Below are 14,929 nucleotides of genomic sequence, written 5' to 3' on the forward strand. Positions count from 1 at the left end.
AATTCGTACCGTTGGCGACGCGCGAAAAAATATACGACCTAACCGTTATTTTACCGACGTTCGACGGTTTTAAATATAAAATAACGGTGGGATTTAAAAATATTTTGTATAATTATTTATTCCGGAATAAAAAACGTTTTAGGATTTATTTTAATAATAATTACGAACGGGCGGGCAATTACGAGGAAATATTAATATAAAAAATAAAAATAGGATCGAAAACGTGGGGTTTTATCCGGGCTAAAAAACGCGTGGAATTGGCGGAAAGCGAATCCTTAACGGTTATAATAGCGCGGGTTTGCGGGGGCGGCAACGAAAACGCCGCGGGCGACGAATAGGTTAAAATAAACGATTATAAAATAGGCCCGAACCCGTTATTGGACCTAATAAGTTTCGAAAAAACGTTCGCGGGTAAAAACGTCGTTTTGGACCGGATTGTATTTTTATTAAAAACGGGACGATATAACGCGGCGTTAATTCCGGCGTTCGCCGGTGTTAACCGGTTAATAAATATATCATTAATTAATATACGCGACGAAAACCATTTAATCCTTTAATACCTGGACCGCCGAAACCGGTCCGAAAAATTAACGGGTGCGTTTTCGGTTATTATAAATATTAATACCGATTTTAAATATTTTAAATATTAATATAATATATTCCAATTCGTGGCGGAAGCGGTAAAAGCGGGAAAGGAATCCGCGTGCGGTTATAAAATATCGGCGTTTAAACGCGCCGCGTATAAGGCGGTGGTCGCCGCGGGCGCAATTCATATTATAAACGATAATATTAATAACGGGTTCGTATACGGGCTCGTGGACGCTATATTATATTACAAATTTACGGAATTAAAATGGCGAACCGTTGTACCGTTCCATTCCGTTATCACGGCCGTTCGAAGTAACGGTAAAAAATAATATAAAACGCACAATTACGGATATTTATTAAACGGTATAATTAAAATAACTTTATATATAATATACGTTATAACGTCCCGATAACCACGCGCGGTTCCTACCGGCGGGTACGATTAAAATACGTCGAATATAATATTTTCGATACGTGCGTTAATTAAATTTCGAAATTATAAATAAACCGTATTAATTCCAAGGTTTAAAACCATTTTACGAATTCGGCGATCGTAATTTCGGCGATTAGGGAATTGGTAATATATATAATATCGTTGTTGCGATTTATACCGTCCGCCAATTAACGTAATTATCGCGTAAATTCGAATATAATTAATAAAAATAACGATATTGGTAAATATCGTTGCGATCCGGCGACGTAACGAAATTAACGATACGTATAAAACTATTACCGGGTTAAATAACGTAATTAATTGAAAAAATAAATTTAATTATTTATTTAAATGCGATTATCGCCCACAATACCGTTTTATCGTAGGCGTTTTTTATATAATTAAAATTAGCGGACCTAAAAAAAAGCGCCGAACGGGAGGTTAAGGTATTTTGGACGGGCGATAACGATAATAAATTAGTAACGTTTGGTAACCGCGTAATTTTGGCCCATATACGCAAATTATGCGGTAACGTTTTCCAAACGTTCCGGTTTTATTTCGAAAATCTAATATTTATCGGCCGTAAATTTTCCCTCGAAAAAGTATTAAACGATAAAATGCCGGACCCGTCGAAGGTTTTCGACGATAAAACGAACGATTTATTTCGGTAATACGCCCTCGATATACGAAAAAATTACGAATAAATTGTTCGCGTTCGGATATATTTGGTCGAAACGATAAACGGAAACGACGCCCTACGTTCGAAATAAAAGGCCGGCCTATCGATTTCGTTAAACGAAACGTTTATTTAATTAAAATTATATAAAATATTTATCGAATATTAGGTTTACGTATTTTATTTAACGGGCGGATAAATGCCTAAACGTACGGAAAAATGCGGGTTGCAATTTATAAACGGCGAACGGAACGGTTAACGTAACGTATTTTATTATAAAAAATTACTGGCCGTTAAATACGTTTTAAATTAAAATATATCGCAACGGTCGATTTTAAAAAGCCGTATAGCGGTTTTATACACGTAAAACCGCGTAATTATTTACGGCGTAAACATCCGTAATCGTTCCCTTTGCGGAAATATGCGAAAAATTACTGGGCGGTAAAAAGAAAATTAATTCCCACGTATATCATTATAACGTAATTAGGTAACCGTGCCCCGTGGGCGACGAATTTTTAACGAAAATAATTAAAAGCGGTACCGCCGTTTATACTAATAACGCGTTAAATATATAATAGTCTCGTTACGTTATTAAAACGTAGGTTAAACGTTTTATTATAATCGAAGGCGTATTTTCTCCGAAACAGGCCCACGCGTTAACCGAAAAGCAAAACGGTTATATTTACGAAACGGCCCTTAACGTATACGCGCGGGAGGAGGATAACGGTACGCGGTTCGACGATTCTTTCCAAATATCGTTTAATTACCACGAATTTTTCGGTATCGGCGCAACCGGTAAAATCCATTTACCTATTATTAACGAAAACGTCGATAACCGAACGGATATATAATTTTACCGTTAATTTATGATTAATAAACGGGTTATCGACGACGACGTGGTATAAATTATATTCGAATCGGGTGCAAAATTATTACCGTAATAATAGGATTCATTGGCGGCCGCGACCAATTTAAAAAAGAGGACGTTAATTAAAACGCCGATAAATGGTGAGAAATCGTTGGTATTTATACTACTTACGGTCGCGAATAGGACGGGTATTACAATATTCGTGCAACCGTTCCGGGCCCTGCAAAATAATACCGTTAAACGCCTTACCGCGGCAAATATTACCTATTATATATAGCGTAACGCGATTACGCCCGAATCGCCGAAAAACGTGGTTTTTGTAACGCTAAAAATTATAGGTACGGTTTTGTGGAAATCGTGGGCCGCGGTCGCCCGTACGGATAAATTAATCGATAAAATCGTTATCGACGAAATATATAACGTATTAACGTTAAACGCCTTTAAAACGGCTATAAATCGATTAAACGGTATTATTCGTTTTCTATTTTCCAAATTGGTTATATTTACCGGTTTTTTACCGAAATCCAAATCGGGTTAACTGTTTAAAATAATAGGTTTAAACGGTTTAAAAATGGAATAAATGTAAATTCCAAATAACCGTCCTAATTTGCGTTACGAATATATATAAATATTTACAAATAATATATACACCGTTTTAAAAAATATATCGAAACGTTTAAATTTGGGCAAAAATATAATATTTATAATTAGGAAAAACAATTGCACGACGTACGCCGATATATTTGGCGTGAACGCCTATTATTCGGGTAACGTTAACCCGGCGGCCGTCGATAAATGGCGCGAATTTGGGGGTTTTTTAATTATAATTACCGCGTTTAACGAAAAAATTAATATCCCGGACGTCCGTTTAATTATATACGTTGGGGTTTAGTTTTTGGATTTTTTGGTGCAAAAATAGGGTAGGGTTGGGAAGGACCGGAACCCGGCGATTTGCGTATTTATCGATTTAAAATTATAAATTCGCGATAAATATTTCGCCGAATTTAGCCGTTCCGAATATATCCGGGAATTTTGTAACCGCCATTTCGACGATAAAAACGCCAAATACGGGTACGGTAACGTTGGATATAATTAAAATTAACCGGGAACGGAGGTTTTTAATAATATATAAAAAAATACGGGTAAATATACCACGGGTATATAACCGCCGTAATCGACGGTGCGGTTTACGTTTGCGGGTAAATGCTAGTTTTTAAGTAATTATAGTAATAATAAAATATACAGTTTTTATAACGCCTGCGGCGAGGTACGGGGCGAAAAGGTTTTTGGAAAAAAATAAATACCTGTTTTCCAAACGGATATATTTATCGATTTTTATTTCGAACTTTTTTATAAACGAGGACGGGTTAATAATTATACGACAATATACCGCGCGAATTGGGGGATTATCGTCCCCGGGATACGTTACGCCGACGTATTCGACGAACATAATTTTTGGGTTTTTAATTTTTCCCGCCATATCGGATTTTATTTTACGGTCGTCCGGACGCCCCGGCAATTTATTATCCAGGATTTCGCAGGTTATAATTAGTTTTATTCCCGGTTTTAATAACTACGTAAAACAAAACGTTAATATCGACGCTCTTTTTTCGGTTTATAATAAAATCAAAAATCGCATTATCGTTACCGTGTAAACGTTAACCGATTTATTGGACCGCTATTTCGGGGGCGGCGTCGATGGAAAAAATTGTGCATATTATTTATTAATTGGGCGCGGTACCCTAAGATATCGGGCCATCGATTGCACCGAAAAAATTATTTTAAATGGGTAAATAATATTTTACGTTAAATAAAAGGTTAAAAATTTGTAAAATATAATAAAATATAAAATATCGCGCGCCGGTTTTAAAAAATATAATTGCTGTTTTATATATTATTTACCGCAATGTTTGGATTTTGGTGCGAATAAATAATACAAATATCGTATTGGTTTTAATAACGCGTGGTATAAACGATTTGGTAAATAATGCAAATACGGATACGTTTTTATAAATATTTTATCCAGTATATTTATGGCGTATCCTGCCGTATTTACCAATTTAACGCAAGAATTTAATAGCGATAACGTTATCCGGGATTTACCGGATGTGGAAATAGGTTTGGTGTTAAATGCTATGGAAAAGGGCGGTAGGGGTGCGTAAATCCGGAAAAAAATGAAATTTAAAAACGGGTTTAACGCGATTAGTTTTTTCGTGGTTATCGCTTTAAATATTTATTATATAATGGATTAAAATATAATTTTTAAACAATATTAAGGATAAGGAGTTTTTGCAATTATTTTTATTATTAAAAATTGGAATTGTTGGACGGGTCGGGATATTAAAAAGATTTTTGGACGTATTTTAAAAATTAGTTAATTGTGTTAAAATATAATAAAAATCCGTATTGGCGTTACGTAGGATCTAAATTTAATTTGAATAATATTTAAATAAACCCTTTTTAAATTTGCAAAATAAATGCGGAATCGTTTAATATTTGACATTTTTTTTAACGTTCGATAATTTTTTTATTTACGCTGTTTATTTATTTGCATAAAATTAACGATACCCCCCGAAAGCGATTTTACGTTATATTTACTATTTTGCGTTACGCAGGCAATAAAGGCGGTATTAGTTTAACGTAATTTGGCCGGGTATGGAAATATTGCCATATCTGCAAATTAAAATTAATTTACGTATAAATGGTTTTATTATAATTTATTAAACTATATAACGTTGGACGTATTTCGTGTTTAAATATTTGGTAATATTAGGGAGTTTACCTAATAATTTTGTTAGTATGGGGAGTTTATATAATACGTGCGGTATATAAAGTTTTATACTAATTACGGTTAAGATATAAAATTAACGTCGCCATTATTAATAAATTAAAATTTTTTATTATATATAAAAATGTTCGGCAATTAGGAATATAGGGGATATAATTGCTATAACACCTGTATTTTACGATTAAAACGGCGATTTTTATAAAAACATAATTATATACGTTATATATATGTGGGGGATTTTTGGGTTATAAGTGGAAAAAGTCCTATTATATATAACAATGCGATAACGCGAAATACGGCATATTTTGAAAAGGGGTAACGAAAATAAATATTAAACGGTATAGCCTGGGAATTGAAAATAACGCCCACTGTACCTTTGGCTTCCTGGGTTAATTGTAATCGTATAAAGGTTTGTAAGCAGTTAATATATATATCATAATATATGGAAAATAAAAAAAATATATTAAATTAAAAAAAATTGAAATTTATATGTGAATCGTTTAATTGTTAACGTATTATTTGTTTAACCTTATAAAGGCCGCGGTGGTCGACATATTACGGTACTTTACGGCATACGTATAGGTTAAAATTTTGGTTCGTATATAATATGGTTTCGTAATGGGCGATAATGGGGATATCGTTTTTTAAAAATATATATTAATCCAACGGTTAAATGCGCCGTTATATTAATAATTCGTACGGTATCGAATAAAATGTATACTGCAATATTTGTAATATTTAAATAACGTTGTAAACGTCGCAATATTTATAACGTTAAATAAGCGTAGGGCGGGTGGAGGTATTGCAATTTCGTCGGGTATACGGTATATTAATAAAATGGGTGGGGTTGGAAATTATTTGTAATATAGTGTTAATGGTGTTAGTCCAATTTTATAAATGTTTGGACGTTCGTAAAATTGGGTGACGGTACGGTATAGGGATATACGGTAACGTCGGCTGGTTAATGGCGTGGGTTGGGAAGGTGCGGTAAATAAAAGGGATGTAAATCCACCGGCTAATGTGTAAATCCATATAAAAAGGGATATAAATTTATATGGGATGGGATGTAAGTCCACCCGCTAATATGTAAGTCCGAATGGGATAGGATGTAAATTATTTATTTGAGATGTAAGTCCAAGTGGGTTAACCACACTAGCCAGATTGCGTTAGATTTGGGGATGTGCGGCAAAACAAAACACGTTGACTTACATATATAAGTCCACGTATATAGAATACAATGGAAAAGCGTATATTTCATTCGACGTAATATTAAAACGCAGCGACTAAATAGCAAATTTAATTTTGAAAAGTTTGGATTCTTTAAAATCGATAAAAAAATTAGCGAAACTAATTACGAATTAGTATAACCAAAAGGTTTAATAATTTTACCCAACGTTCCACGTATTATTATTGGAGCTAGTATTATACGGCAGCAATACCCAAAGAATAATCGAAATAAGCGCAGAAAAAACGTACGACGTCGAACGAATACTAAATTATAAACGTAACCACGGCAAAACAAAATATTTTATTAAATAGGAAAACTATAAATAGGCGAAAAATGTTTGGGAGTTTTTTAACCATTTCCAAACTTGCCAGGAATTATTCCGCCAGTATTACGAAGAATTGGATTTACGAAAAAATTAACCAAAAAAGGGAAGACCTAAGAAAATATTAGCTACCATTTTCAAGAATTAAATCTGCAAAAAACAAGTCGTGCGGATCGGTACCTAATACCAAGAACGAGCTAGTAATATCGACGTAACCCAAAACAATGCAATTTCGGGACCAATTCCGACTCGGAAAAACCAATAAAAAACAATTTATCGATACTTAAACGATCCCTTTCCGCAGTATTTTTAACAGAAAATTTAATATCCAAACGAACGGTTTTGGCCTCGTTACAAGATTGCAAACAACGTTTTTATTTACGTAAACGTAATAGCCGATTAAACTTTCGGAGGATTTTTATTGTCAACAAACAATTTGCTATTGGATCCGGAAAATACCGTCCTTCATTTTAAATTCCTGCATTTCCAATTTCTTTCCTAAGTTAAACGACCCATTGGGAACGGGTTAAATTATAGTAAAACCCATATATATAGAAAACAATTCTATAAATCTGGTAATAGGAATGGAAAAAATATCACATCTCCGACCCCGACGAGCACATTTACTATATCAAAAATTCGATGCGATTATACGATACAAATAACCGCGAACTTTGTAAAAAAACACGGTATAATTTCAAAACCCTCAATAATAACTATTTTAATTAAACGTTCGCGACGGAGGGATAACGGAAAAATACAAAGCACGGATCGTAATCGCTTTTTAATTCGAGAGTATATCGCGGTTAACGAAAGAAAAACAGTAAAACCCTGAAAAACGAAAAAAATAAAGACGCGACCTATTTATAGGGTTACGGGATTTGGCCTTAGAAAAAGAACTTGATATTACGACCAAAATTGCAACCGATATTATTCGGCAGGAAAGTAATATCGGAACCCAGGCGGAAATTAGCGGGAATTTCGAAATACGAATAAAAGTTAAAATATATAGGGTCAATTAACGATAAAATAAAAGACCCTAACCCGAGTACCGGGCGGAGGTAATTACGATTATTACCAAAAAAGTGGCTACCCCTGGCCGTAACTACCCCAAAATAATTATAATTACTTACACGGAATAATTATCTAATTATATAAGGATATATTTATTCCCATTTAAATAGATTCGATTTTAGGATTGCTAAGCAGCAATTAATCTTATTTTTAATTAATCTCACTACTTATTTAAGAGCGATTATCATTTCACCGCAGTTATTAAGAACCCCAGTTATCCAGTCAAGACGCTCAGTTGCTTTAACCCACTATATTTTACCCTAAAAATATATTACCCGATACCTTAATCATAATAAGGGTGTTTTTGGAATTTCACGTAATCGTTAAGGCAATTCGGGGCTTATTTGGTTAAACATATGAAAAGGTACGGAATGGGCTCGACGTAAATTAACCGGAGATTTACAAATTGCTAATTTAAACATCCGTTTATTAAAAGAAAATGCTTATTCATTATATGGCAGTATAGGGTCTAAGTTGGGAGAATTAGGAATTTCTTGGCGTTTGCTTTATTCAGTTCTTGCTATATTTGTATAAGTACAACCTGGCGACAAATAATAATGAAAAAAAGAGAAAAACAATTAAATAGTATAAATTTTTAATTTCGACAAATTTTTAACCCAAAGTTTAACCGACATTTCCCTATTATCGATTATTTGAAATTCCATTATTTAATCAAGCGGACAAATTAAATTCAATCCCTTTTCTCCACAACTTCAGAATAATAACGAAAAGGAATTTTGCTTTTTTTAAACCTTAACCACATTATTTTAATGGATACCGCATCGCCACCTCCGGAAACTTGGATCCAGAAACTGGTGTTTCCGGGTATTAAAATTATTGACGAATTTCGTGATAGTTCTTTTCAAATATATCTATACCCGTCCCAGGTTTATTTGGCGTTAATTTGCACGATTATAATTTCCATTTTGAATTAAATTAACAAATAAAAACCCAATTTATTGCGGGACTTGCAAATAACCAAAACCCAGGTTATAAGGATCCTACTTTACTCGCCGGGAAAAGAATGCGTATTATATTTACGCATTTAAATTATAAAACAATTTCCTCGATTTATTCGTTTTTGGATCTTGGTTTCGACGTTGGCAACCGACAAATAATACAATCGATTTAACCGTTAAAGGGTTTCGAAAACCTTAGCTGGCGGAAATCTAGTTATATTACCATTATAGTTTTCTCAAAAGAACGGCAAACTATGTTTACTTTGCACAAAACGTTTGCTAATATTAAAACATCCCCAATTTACTGAGAAAAACCAGTACAATGGAATTAGCACCATTACACGGTATCGGAATTCAATTGTTTGTATTTGAAATGAATTTGGATCACAAAACAATTTATTTAACCCCAATTTAATTGCTACGGACTTTTATGCAGTAAATCTTTTTCGTTTATTAACGAAATGTCACAATTTATATAACCATCTTATGTGACTATTAATATGATTGTTTTATGTAATTATCCCGATTATATTATTTATTTAATACTTGCAAAAATGAAGATTTAATTACACTTTTATAACCGAAAAAGATTTACAAATATACCAAGAACGAGGTCGAGGATACATAGGTCCGACTTTGCATTTTATTGCGAAAAGGATTTGATATTATACAAAATTCGGGGTTTGAATATTTACATAGACCCGAAACGATATTTGGAGGGTTCACTTGCTATAAACCTTCGCCAAAAAAAGCAAAAATATATCTCAAAATATTATTGCCCAAAATTTAATAAATATCCCCAAAGGAGGTAAATTTTCTTTGGTCGTGGACGGATGGATAAACCCCGGTTGAAAACACGTTTTCTGGGGTATTATAGCCGTTTATATTAACAGTAATTGGGTACGTCGGTATATTATTTTGGATTTTATTGCGATTAACGCCAGCACAACGGGGGAAGAATTGGCAAAATTTACCGTTTAATATATTTTGAAATATAAATATTAGCAGGTAAAATATTGGTTATCATAGCTGATATTGCTTCCAATTTCGGCACAGGGGACATGTTTACGGAAATTTGAAAAATATTCCCAAATTACACATACAATTAAATATTTTACACATACTTTATATGGTTTACGCTTTATAATTAGTAAAACGGGCGATATATTAAAAAACTTAGGGTTTTAAAGCAAATTCCCGCGCATTTTTGATTAATTCTAGTAATTAGGGTTAAATGGCTAGTGATAATTTAAAGGAATTTAAAACATGGGATATATCCCCAAAACATATTATCGCCCAAATCAATGTTCATTTTTATTAAAAAATTAAACATATAATTGTTAAACATACTATTTTTTATATTAATTACAGTATTTGGCGGTTTAATTATATTAAAGCCTTAGACGTACCAAATTTATTTGCAATTTGCAATAAATTATTGGCGAATTTGGCGTTAAAGGACTACGGTTTTTAATTAGAAATATATAGACGAAATGGAGTTTAATCACTTCGGTTATTGCTCGTGCGTTTTAAATGCGTAAAGCCATTAAATTATTTGTTAAACAGTACTTTATATTAATAAAAGGTTAGGATAACCGCGGAAATTCAATTTTATCCAAATTTCGAATATTTGCAAAAAGTTGGATGATTTTTAAATGTTTTTTAGTCACGATTAGAATAATCGCGGTTTTTATAAATGCTTTTAGCGCCAATAAAATGGAAATAATTACGTACGTTTTTTGGGGTTAGGAATTATTGGAACCGTTTTTACTAATTTCGAACAAAAACTTTAAGGAAAAGCTTAAAAATGTCCACAGACGGGATAGTATACCATTTAAAAAAAACGCAGTTCGTATTGCACGAGCAAACTTGGATGAATATATCGACCTAATTTATTATTAAAAAATTGAAAAAATGTATTTTATCGCGGTTATTTTAATTCTACTTACGCGGACCCGTTTTAAATAAAATAAGCCCCGATATTACGCAAAATATACTAATTAAAGGGTGGAAAATTTAATGAACCGAAGCATTAATCGTTTGGACGAATTATATTCGCAAAAGGGAAATCCAAATTTCCACCCCAAAATAAAATTAACTTACCCGGGAACGGATTCAGTTTTGTTTATTTTAAAACGAAACGCGAATTCAAAAAAACGCAGATATATTTCCAACCAAAATTCAAATCCAATAAGCAGGCTACATTTTATCGATTGTTTTGTTAAAAAAAATATCTGGTCAAAAATCAAAGTATTTTCTAATTTAGGTTCGTTAGTTTTAAATTATGGATGGTGATACGGATAATTATATGGATGGTTATGTTAATGTATATATTAATTTTCATTCATTTACCGTAATTATAAGCTTCGATAATAATATTTTTAATTGGTGGGTTACCTATAAAACCCAATTCCCGGAATCTCCCCAAATCGCCCTCGATATTTTAGCTATTTTTACTATCTCCATTTTTACTAAGCGGTTAAAGTTATGGTTAGGCAATTCAATTGCTTGTAACTAATTTTCGTTAATTTTATCGGTAATCCGGGACCGTGCTGTTATTTACGTTTTAATTTTAAAAAACTTTTTTTTTTAATCGGTATTAAATTTTTATCGTATATAAAGGATATATATCCCGGGAAAACGAAAAACTTGAAAACGACAGTTTTAGGGAATTTATTGGGTTCCTGTATAATTTGGGGGAATTACGCGAAAATTTAAATTTGGATAACGATAATCCTATTTAGGTAGCGGTCGTTAATACCCCAGTCCGGCGAAATATTAACCGCAACCCCTACTACCCGTTTTTAATTAAAAAGGGTTTTAATTTAATAAATTGTTAATAAAGACCCTATTTACGGCAATGAAACGGGCAAGGCGTAATATTATATATGGGGGTAATTCGAAAAACTCCCAATTATAAAGTAGAGATTTAAAATATTTATTGCCTTTTTTATATTATATTTGCAATTGTAAATGTAAATAATATTTGATTTATTATCCTAATTTAATATTATGTTTAATTTTTAATTGTAAATTATATCTGATTTATAATTCTAATTTTACCTATAATTCGAAAAAAAATTATAAGTATAAATATGGAAAATTTGTAATTTTACGGGTTTTCCCACGGGGTCCGGCGGATTGCCAAGAAAACCCGTGTACGGTTTTGGGCCGGGCCGGGCCCCCCCCNNNNCCCCCCATATAAAAAATTTATGCCACCCACGGGTTAGCCGCCCCACCGATTTGGGCTGCCACGGGCCCCCGTGGGGGGGTTTTGGAGTGTCTTAGGTTAGGATTACTAAACGCCGTGCTGCGCCCAGCCGTAGCGCCCGACTAAGCGCGGTTAATATTAGGAGACTTGCTGTATTTTTCTTTAGCATCCCGGAGATAATGCCGCAGAAACCCGATTAAAAGACAAGCTTTAAGATCGTTGTTACGGCCAGGAGATTGGGCCGGTACCAGGTGGGGTTATACCCCTCCTAACGACATTTAATAAAGAACACCGACCGGTATAATTAGGATAACTTAACGAGAAAGATCATGGAATATCACGTGACTACTTACGGTTAATTTCCAATAATCTCGAGTGATTTGGAGAGATTGAGAGAGATTATACTTGGAACACAGTCTATATAAGAGACGCTCACTACCATACAGATAAATTTAAATCCACGGTCGCTTAGCAGCAACTAATCTCTAGTTAACCTTAATATTTACTTAAGACCGATTATAACTTCGACCCTAATTATTAAGCAACCACAGTTACCCAGTTAGGCGCTTAATTGCCTTAACCCACTATATATTACTATAAGAGCAGGTTACCCCGACACTTTAGTCGTAACAATTAACTGGCCTCCAATAGCTTCGGACCTTCTGCAGTTTTAAATGAAGGATAATGGGAATAAATCTTAACTTAAAACACAGGAAAACGTTGAATTCTCCGGACAAAAATGTGTGGATACGGATAATTGTGGCCACAGATATTACCAAATCCAGGCCAGAGATTTTTAAGCAAAATAATTCCAGGCATCCTTATTTCACCTTAATATTATATTTTGGCGGGTTTAAACGTCCGATTGTGAAAACAGGATCAGATAACCAGGGCAAGTCTATCTTATCATATATAGGGACTTAATTAATGCTAGGTATAATGGTTAAGATGGCGCAATAGCGCCCTTATAAAAATGGACCCGTAGAGCAGCTTTTAATCATGCTTCGCATTTGGTCTAGTTGATGATATATACTACCGCTATGCGATATAGCACCGAAAATTAGAATCTTAGTAATATTATATATTAAATTAATTTAATCCTTTATATAGGCAATGCAATTTTCCAATTCGTCTATTATTATCTGGTATTCTTCCTCAAAAAAAGTGGTTTCGTTAATTTGGCATATTGGCCCATTAGTAACATTTATTTATAATAAAACTCGCTAATCCCGATTATTTAGCCGAACGGGTTCGTCGGTATTTTTTCGGGAATTAATAATCTCGTCCTCCCCCCTAGCCGTTATAATATTTCCCACGCGTTCCCGGGTCGACGGCCGACGTTAGGCCTGTATTTGTACCGTAAACTGCTAACGCTGGCGCTTTGCGCGGGGGGATATATTCCGGGGCGACCGTGGTTAAATTCGACCTTTTACCTTCCCAACTGGGCGGTCGGCTGCCGTTCGGCGTCGTTTTTGGTCATTTTGGTATCGTACCTTATAGGCGGTCGTGTTTCTTTTCAATATCGTGCCTTATAAACGTTCGTACTTTTTCTTCGGTATTGTAAATATTATTATACCGTTCCCGGTAACTAATTGGTTAAACTTTAGATAATATTACGAAAGCAATCCCATGGAGACAAGGCTGCAATATAGGGGCGATTTTATTCGAAGATCTAAAGCTAAGTGTGAATAAAAAAAAAAGGCACGCGGTGCCAATCGCGTATACGCGCCTAAGCGAACAAATAACAAACGAACCCTGGCGCCTTGTCACGTAAGGTGGAGCTAGTCACGGTTGGCAGTCGCCCCAGCACGGCATTCCGTAATACTAACGGTAAATGCGGATATCGACTGAGCTTTTTCCCTGACATTTTGAATTAGGGGTAAGCCTTATTTCTGCTGAGTTAATAAAATAATTGCCTAGCTAAAACAACTAATGAGTCCCTTTTTTCAAAGGGGCTCACGCCGCACAAGCCCCAAGTGAATTTTTTCCTCTTTTCCAAAGTAAAACTTTTGGCTATAAGGGCCTACAAACTAGCTTCCGTGCTATATTTATTTTGGCCGTAATAAAAAATATAATTTTACTATTTTGGCCTCCCAGCTAGCTGTTTAATCGCACTACAATTTATCCTAAACCCATTTATTAATAAATATTTTTCAAAGCAAATTTAGTTAGAAATAACGTACTATTACCATCGCATGCGGCTTGATGGGCGATCACGTTTTCCTGATTTTTGCTTGTATAGGAATAACATTTGCTGCATGTATAAACCGTGGCAGCACCGGCTGAGCCATTAGTGACGCTTGAGCGCTTAGAATGGAGGTTAACTCCAGTTTTGTCGCCGCATTCGGTAGCACATTTAAAATTGGTAGGTAAAGCCGCTATACCGATGGAATAAAAAGCGATAGCCAGAACAATTTTGGAAATTTTCATGTTGGCGAATGAGGGCTGACAGTGTGAAAGTTATAAGGTAGGGAATTTTAAAACGAAAATTTAAAAGAGTTGAAAAGCTGCAAGTTGCAAGTTGCAAAGGAGTTTGATTATAAAGTAGCTTTATAGTGTAAAAAGCTTTTGTCGAAATCGATAATTAGGGAGTTGACTAAGATGATACTAACGGGCTATTACACCTTTTTTATACTTTGAATGCCTTTATTTTTAAAATTTACTAATAATATTATTATGGATGTATTGTCACATGTTTATCCAATATTAATGCGCATTAACTTGCGTAATTGTTGCTTTAAATTATAAAGTAATACATGCATATTTAATAGGTATTAAATAT

At 34.0% G+C, this 14,929-nt stretch overlaps 1 protein-coding gene across 1 annotated transcript; it reads right to left on the reverse strand.

The window, feature by feature from the left end:
* Positions 1-13,971: 13,971 nt before the first annotated feature.
* Positions 13,972-14,577, reverse strand: PpBr36_10106 (uncharacterized protein; the record flags this gene model as incomplete). Its single annotated transcript, XM_029897220.1, has 2 exons — positions 13,972-14,039; positions 14,331-14,577. 2 exons carry the CDS (start codon positions 14,575-14,577, stop codon positions 13,972-13,974), a joined length of 315 nt encoding a protein of 104 aa, XP_029744290.1.
* Between the last annotated feature and the right edge of the window lie 352 nt (positions 14,578-14,929).

The sequence above is a fragment of the Pyricularia pennisetigena genome (genome assembly GCF_004337985.1).
Source record: "Pyricularia pennisetigena strain Br36 chromosome 4 map unlocalized Pyricularia_pennisetigena_Br36_Scf_9, whole genome shotgun sequence".
Lineage (NCBI taxonomy): Eukaryota > Fungi > Ascomycota > Sordariomycetes > Magnaporthales > Pyriculariaceae > Pyricularia > Pyricularia pennisetigena.